This window comes from Cyprinodon variegatus, unplaced genomic scaffold, assembly GCF_000732505.1.
Source record: "Cyprinodon variegatus isolate N-32 unplaced genomic scaffold, C_variegatus-1.0 Scaffold122, whole genome shotgun sequence".
NCBI lineage: Eukaryota > Metazoa > Chordata > Actinopteri > Cyprinodontiformes > Cyprinodontidae > Cyprinodon > Cyprinodon variegatus.
The window spans coordinates 1417929-1425680 of record NW_015150575.1 but is presented as its reverse complement, the minus strand read 5'-3'; the positions used below and the strand labels follow the sequence as shown (position 1 = coordinate 1425680).

Genomic DNA, 7752 nt, shown 5'->3' with positions numbered 1-7752 from the left:
TTTTTTTTTTTATTAGTTTTTTTTTCAATGAAAGGCACACAGCTTCACTGAAGGAGAGAATTTTCCTTTTTTAATAGTTTAATTATGTGTTTGTTGGGGGTAAGCTGCAGCTGGAGGGAGCTTGTGTGTAGCATTAAAAACACTAAAAGAGCAAATGGCTCTGAAAAAAATTATCGTTGAAGGGCTGAATACAATATCGATGGTCGAGAGATTCGTTCGACCTTTGGGGTCCAACTGTCGCAATCGTTGCCATTTCATAAACTAAATCCCTGTAGATGTTTAATCTTTTTTCTTTTAAAGGACGGGGAAGCTTTTGTCAGTGCCACAGTTATTGCCAGCTGTGAAGATGTGCCCTGATGCATTATTCCCTTTTCTAGTGTGATAAGCATCTCCTTGTCCAATGATCGGAGCCGATTTTATCATTTTCTCTCTTGTAGCAGTCTTCATCTGTGAATGTAGTTATACAGGTTTTATTTTTTTAAGTTTTGTAAGCTGAATCCTCTTTTAGTCTGAAGTTTTGTTTCATTCCGTTCAGCACATTCTTGCTGCAGATGGTCAGAAATGGTAATTCCTGAAGCCTTGTTGGTCACTTCAGTTCCAGGGGTGTGTTGACTGGTGGGGATGTATGGTTGATGGAGGTGCGGATGGAGATGAGATGGTCACTCTTCTTATAGTGTAGGATTCTTGTCCTGTTGGGGAACGGTTTTGTGCTTCTTCTACTTTTGTCTTGAGACTAAACTCATCCTTGCTTTTTTCTTTCCCACTTCAGTGTTTGCTGCCTTATTACCGGTAGATGTTTCCTGTAACTTGCCTTGGACTTCAGTTTAAATCATTGCAGTTTTAAAAATTAGCCAGAAACGGCTGTCATTATAGGATAAAAACATTACTTTAAGTTTATATCTCTCTCTGTGACATTAACATACTTTTTACATATGAATTACATGAATTAAATGCTTGCTTATATTCTTATTCTACCTGCATTTAAACTGCCGACATTACTGAGTGAAATTCTCTGACTTCACAGCCGGAGCTAAAGTTGGCAGATCCCATCTGCACTTACATTTTCTCAGTTCTGGTGCTCTTCACCACTGTCCGCATCATTCGAGACACAATAATCATTGTACTTGAAGGTAAGTCCTGTACCCTTAATTTTTTTTATTTGAGACTCTATCACAGCGAGAGTTCTATGTGATGTTTCTATCCTGCCTTGCAGGTGTTCCCAGACACTTGGACACTCAGAGAATCAAGGAGGACCTCCTTAAGATGGAGGATGTCCAATCTGTCGATGAGCTGAATGTCTGGGCGCTGACGGCTGACAAGACTGCAGCTCTGCTGCATCTGCAGCTCAGTGAGTAGCCTCAATTATTCTGTAATAAGGTTAGGAGATGTAGGGATTACTTACCTCTTCATTTCCCTGGAGGAATTGTGCTCAGTGTACGGATATGTGCTTTTATCAAAGTTAGAAAAACTCTGCAGGTCCTCAGTCTAAATGTGTGCAAACTCCAACTTCATAGAAGCAGAGACACACTTTACAATTTGAAGGAACTTTATTGAAGAGTTTCCCAGCTGACTTTTAGGGAGCAAGCTGCAGATTGTACACTAGAGGGAGCTGTTCCTCCATCTCTGATGCCATTTTACTGCACTGTCACTCCATGTCTGACATTCACACGTTTTTGGTTCATTGGTGAAACATAAAGAACAAGCAAGATGATGAGTATCTGTGTGAGATATTTAAACACATTTTGATCATTTAATGCACAGACTTGTCTTTGGAGTAGTATAGTGGATATGAATGGATGCTGAAAGTGACAGAATAGATTAATAGAAAAAGAGCTAGTTTTTAGAGACCTGGATTATTTTCACGCCTAAGGTGATGATTCACTTCAGCTGCTGCAGGTTTCAAATTGGATCTGTGCGTGAGTGTTTTTTTTTTCTTTCTTTTTTTCTTTTCCAGTTCTAGGCTGATGGAGAAAAAAATGAATTGTTAACATTTATTTCCCCCTCATAGATGTTAGGGTTTCTTTGACACATGTACAGCATAGATCATTAAAGAAGTCCCTATTGTCAGACAACTATTACATGGTAAAATAAAAATAGAATTTTCAAATGCAGATCCCTTTCTATATTTTGCGAGGTAAAAGTAATTCAAAGCAGCCTGGGGTTATGTTAAGAAAAATTAAATGGAAAATATACAGGATTACTTGGCTACTCTTCTCTTTAGGGACGTTTTAGTTCAGCTGTGCTGAAAGGTTTTATTTAAGCAGGAAACCGTTTCAAAACATTCATTGGGTTTTTTGAGCCATTTAGAGTCTGACTTGAACAGCTAACACATTATCTGTTCAAGTCAGAACAAAAAGCTGTTTTTGTTCCATCTTAACAGTTCACGGAATATTTTCCTCAAAGTCTTTCATGTCTTTCTGATGATTTTTGGGAATTATGTGTTCTTTTTAACCAGCATATTTTTTTCTTTTCCTCTGAAATCTCTCATTGAGACCATTTTATTATCTCTCTCCTTCTGAATACCTCAGATTAGAGCTCCTATCCTTTTGCCTTTAACTGAGTGAAAAGTAAGACCACTGTTTTGGGTAGTAAAGGAGCAGCCTTAAGCTTTCTGGACTTCACAGAATAATCACAGAATAATATATCTATATTTTGTTAAACTCCTTGAGATGAGCTGCCACACAATCGTGGGCATCTGTAAAGCTAATGGTGGAAAGGAATATCAGAAGCTCTCTATGGTAAAGAACTGCTGATAGGAAGCATACTGCACACTTTTCCTTGTTCCTGTCTCTTTCCTTAAGCCCTGTGTCACACCTTTACGATTTAGCCAGCATATGCCTGACATGAAAAATCCGGCAAAAACTCTGGCATATGTTGTTATGAGCACGCTGAATCAGGCTGAAACACGCTGGCACACGTCAACATACTGCAATTTCATCGTATGAAAGGTTTTTTTTTATATTAAATGCAAAATGTTTTTTAATTTGGGTATAATTACTCATCTAAGCGAGTTGCTCTGTCAGCTAAAAGCATATTTTACAGATTCTATACTTCATTTAACGATTACTAGGTTAAAGATTATTTAATTCTTTTACTCTAGTAATAGAGGTTAAATGCAGTGTTCAAAAGTGTAGAATTTCTTTTTGATATTTTTTTGGTGTGGAAATGCTACAAATAAAGTGTATTAATTTTAACCAAGAGTCATTATAAGACTGTATAAATCCTGAGCTAGTTTGTAATCTTATACCTCTGTCTCCACAGCTCCCTCTAGTGCCAACAACTGGGAAGACGTCCAGGCCAAGGCCCGCCACCTGCTGCTTCACACGTACGGCCTCACCAGATGCACGGTGCAGGTCCAGACTCACAGACAGAGGACAGTACGTAGCTGCGCACAGTGTCAACAGCCCAGTGTCTGAGAATCCTCCTCACGCCGACACAGGCTGTTCATTCCAGTGGAGGCAGAGATGAGCAGATACGCAGGGGCCTGGATGCCTCGGTTGCAGCAGTAAGAGCTGGAGAGTACAGACGTAGGTGGAAACCAAGGGCGGTGCCAAATCTGTCATTGAAACAACAACAGATGCACGTTTCTAATTAAAGGAGAGCTGCAGCCCCTGGGGACTTGATGCCCTTGTGCTTGCATAGCTCTTATTGGGTGGAATTTGACCTTCAATGCTGAAAAAAAAAAATCTGAAAACTTGATCTTAATTCACCATTAAAGCCTACCGCAACAGATGACTTTCTTTGCAGTAAAGGGTTTTGTTTTATTTCAACTGATGAGATACGGAAGTGTTATTCAGTGTGTTGAAGCTGGATACTGTGATTTCAATAATAAAAAGAGATCAGCACTTTAGATTTGATTTTGTAACTGGGCACAGTGCACGTAAGCTTAACTTATCATGAGCACAAAGAGTACCAGCCTTACATTTGTTTAATTTAGCCTTTTTTTTATTTAACATTACACCTGGTATGTGTTCACTCAAAGTCTGTTACCAGGCAGATCTGATTTGTTTCTGTAAAGAAAACCAATCATCCTTAAAACAATGATGGTGGCTCCAACACTTGTATAACTTGATATTTTAGTGATTGTACTGCTACAAGAAAATAAAGTGCTAAATATCAATAAAACCGATATTATTAACAGACAGTATAAAGATGAGTCTAAAGCTCTGAATTTAAAGGTTTTGATTTTTCAGAGTTGATGTTGGCCAGTTACGGTGTTTTCTGGATAAATGAGGAGAATGATCTCTGAAAGTATAAAATGACTGCACCAGTGTTTTGTTTTAAATAAAGTTTAAAGTTGTTTTTTTTTGTCCATCTGTTGTGATTCTTCTCACAAAGTTATATCAAGCAACAAGGTAGGATGTTTCAGATCATTAAATATAATATCAGAATCGGCTCATTGTTGAAATTTGGATAATCAGCCAGTACTGTGAGCTGGTGAAGCTTCCTGTCAAAGGTCTCTGAAGCTGAAGTCCACAAACTGACTTCTTCATGGGGTAATCAAACTGATGCAAGATGTGTAGTCTTATCTTGACCACACAGTCTACTGACCGGTTTGCCTTTTAAGCAAACTGCAGAAGGTTCAGTGAGGAAGCCTGGAAAGTCCTTCAGATGGTTGGGTTTCTCAAAGGATTCAAATAAGACCAAAATCTGTTCATCAGACCTGTACTCATTTTAAGGGTACAACCTGACAAAGACTCAATGACTTGCTGAACTGAGTTAACATGGCAGCCAGTTGAACAGTACTGAGTCCGATGCTGTTGGAGCAAACACGCCTCCTCACAGAGCTTTAGTGCAGACATGGGGTCAAAGGTGAGGGGCTGGCCCTTTTAGCAGGGAGTGAGAGGCTGTTGTCAGTTTATTTGGGGGTTACCACACTCTGAGGGTTGTATGATGTCACAGGTTCATTGAGGGTATTTGGGTCTGTGGGGGCAGGCTGTTGAAAATCAATTTAACACATACAGTCTAAGCAGACCTGTAGCGTATCCTCTGTCCACTTAGTTAAAGTTCCTACCACAGGCTTATACTATAATACTTCGGTCTTCACCTGGATAACAAACTCGACCGGAGATGCAGCTATGAAATCGTCTACAAGAAAGAAGAGAGCGAGATGATGAGGAATAGGATGGAAGGCAGTGTATGTAAGGGGCCCAGATGGCTGCTTTAAATACTGTCTCTGGAAAATTCATGAGTGGCGTCAGACCAAGATTAACTCAATTCACAATTCAGTTTTTTCAAACTGCTTAATTTACATTAGCAGCTATTCAAAATGGTCCTTCCCATTCAAATGGAAACTTCCATTCAGCTCCCTGCAAAATCTCTTAACTGCCATCCAATAAACCTCCATTTTTTACTCTGGCTAGGGATAACTTGGAAGATCTGCATTGTGGTAAACCTGTTAAATTACCAATTAAGAAGATAGCCACATTTTTTAAAAAGGTGAGAGAATTCCCAGTCGCCACACCCAAGCAGAGGCTCTGCAAGACCTGTAGGATCAGAAAATGACTTAGATGCTACCTGTGTGACATCATGGAGTAGGCTATAATATCCTGATAAACAACACATCAGACCCCAAGCTGAGATTAAAAAGCATGAGAGAAATAGTAATTGAAAATGTCAATCTGTAAAGAGCTGCAAAAAGTTATTTTCTATTGGTTTGAGACTCCATAGAATCACAGTAGGAACCATTATCAATAGAAAAAAATGTAGAGGAGTAGGGAAATCATTGCACTTACACATCTCCAAAGTTTCCATCCTAGAGCAAAAAAAGAACACTGACAGCACTGCCGCTTGTCTCAGACAAGATCAGTGCTTATTACTTGCCAACAGAGAAATTGGGAGAAAAACATTTTAAAGGAAACGCCACTGGGCATTATATAACAAATATCAAATATATCCTTACAGTAGCATGGTGATAACCTCTAAGACCTTTAGACATAAGGATGGATCATTTTCCTTATGATAATGATCCATCTTCAGATCCAGCTTTGGACGGTTCAAACAAAAGGAAAGCAAATGTATGGTTCAAAACTGGCCTAATTAAGGTCTGGACTTAAATCTCAGTCCCCATGGTATGACATTTTTTCGCCATTACATATTTCATTTAGCTTGGGGATTAATAAAGTAATTTAGCATTGAACTGATTTTAAAAGATACTTAAAACCCTCCCATTTTGATAAATTTGGGAAAAAAAGATGCAAATAAAGGTTGCCCCTAATCGAAAAAAATGTATCCTCCTTGATGCAAGGGACCGTTTCAAGTTACCCCAAATACTTTACAGTTATCATAATAGATAAACAACTAATGATTGGATTTAAGAAACATTTCATGTTAAGACCACTTTGTTTAACCAGAATATATATATGTATATATATATATATATATATATATATATATATATATATATATATATATATGTGTGTGTGTGTGTGTGTATAATTTAAAGAGATAGATTAACTAAGGTCTTTGTCGTATCTTCAAATTTGTTTTATTTTATGTAACTATACCTGTGACGGAAAAATAACATATAACCTTTAGCAAAGCTTTAGTGCTAAAATTAGTCATTAACCTAACCATTAATCTTAAATTCAACAATTAAAGATTGGAAATGACCAGATTTAGATAAAAGAATGATGCAAGTTTTTTTTTTATTTTTTTTTTATTTTTATGTATGGTTCGTTTATCAACACCAGGGGGCGCAGATGTTAAGTTTTGTTTTGTTTTTTTTAATGAAAAATGAAAGAGTGGAGACAAAACAAAATTAGCTTTAGGGGAGTCATAAAATGTACTCCCAGCAGGCATTTTATTGATAAACCTGCTTATCCACACATACAAAGCAGCACATTTAAGCAGCTCTGAATGTAGCATGGGTGTTTACAGCTGACGAAGTGATCTGAGTATCTAAGAAACCGATGCTCTTCTGGGATTTTTTATGACCAAACCTCTGTCAGCAGCTGAAGTACACCTCATAAGCCATCTCTCTTTGAAGCAGGAAACAGAGGCTACAGTTTAAACAGAGATGCTGAAAAATGCAAGATATGTCTGTGCTCTAATGGCCTTTCAAGGTCAGTGGATCAAATCCTATAGAGTACTGCAGGGAGGTGGTCGAACTAGAGATGGATCTTTGGCTGAAAAAGCTGCAGCACATAAATGACTTACATATGTCAAAATAAACCAAAACTCTGATTTAAAAAAAAAAAAGTAAACAAAACACCATGAAAATAAAGGGCAACGCTTAAGAAAAGCTGAATCAGGAACTAATAATGCCTGATAAAGTGGACGGTGATTGTATCTATATATATATATTAAGTAAAATTATGAAATGTCTTTAAAATTAAAGCTTAATATATGAATATCAAAGAGCACACTAGCTAAATGAAAAAGCCCTCCTTTGATAGCTGAAACATTCCCCATATCAGAGTAAGTGTTTAAAGTTCAATTATATAAAAGGTTTATAATTGATAGGATAGAGCTGGTTTCCAGGCGACAAGAGTGCAATAAAATCCCAAACAGTAGGTGATTATTTGTTTTAGGAGAAGGAAACTATATCCCTCCATCTCCACAGCCTTACCTTTATCATAAAACACACAAACTATTTGTTCTTTACCCTGTCTGAGAGGTTCCATCACACAGTTTAATATATTTAATATATTGTGAGTTAAGTGTAAAAACAACGATTTTAAGAAAACCACATTTTTATGTCTAATTCCAGCTGTTGCTTAGTGTTTCAGTTGTCTGTCACATGGTCTGTGG

General features: G+C 37.5%; 1 protein-coding gene across 1 annotated transcript in view; it reads left to right on the top strand.

Annotated features, from left to right (window-relative positions):
- The window catches only part of slc30a4 (solute carrier family 30 (zinc transporter), member 4), an 11576-nt gene extending 7294 nt beyond the window's left edge, over positions 1 to 4282 (top strand). The window contains exons 6-8 of the mRNA XM_015375589.1: positions 1025 to 1130; positions 1214 to 1348; positions 3262 to 4282. Of these exons, the coding sequence (XP_015231075.1) occupies positions 1025 to 1130; positions 1214 to 1348; positions 3262 to 3416 (396 nt within the window). The 3' untranslated portion in view covers positions 3417 to 4282. The remainder of the gene's footprint in view (positions 1 to 1024; positions 1131 to 1213; positions 1349 to 3261) is intronic.
- The last annotated feature ends 3470 nt before the right edge of the window (positions 4283 to 7752 follow it).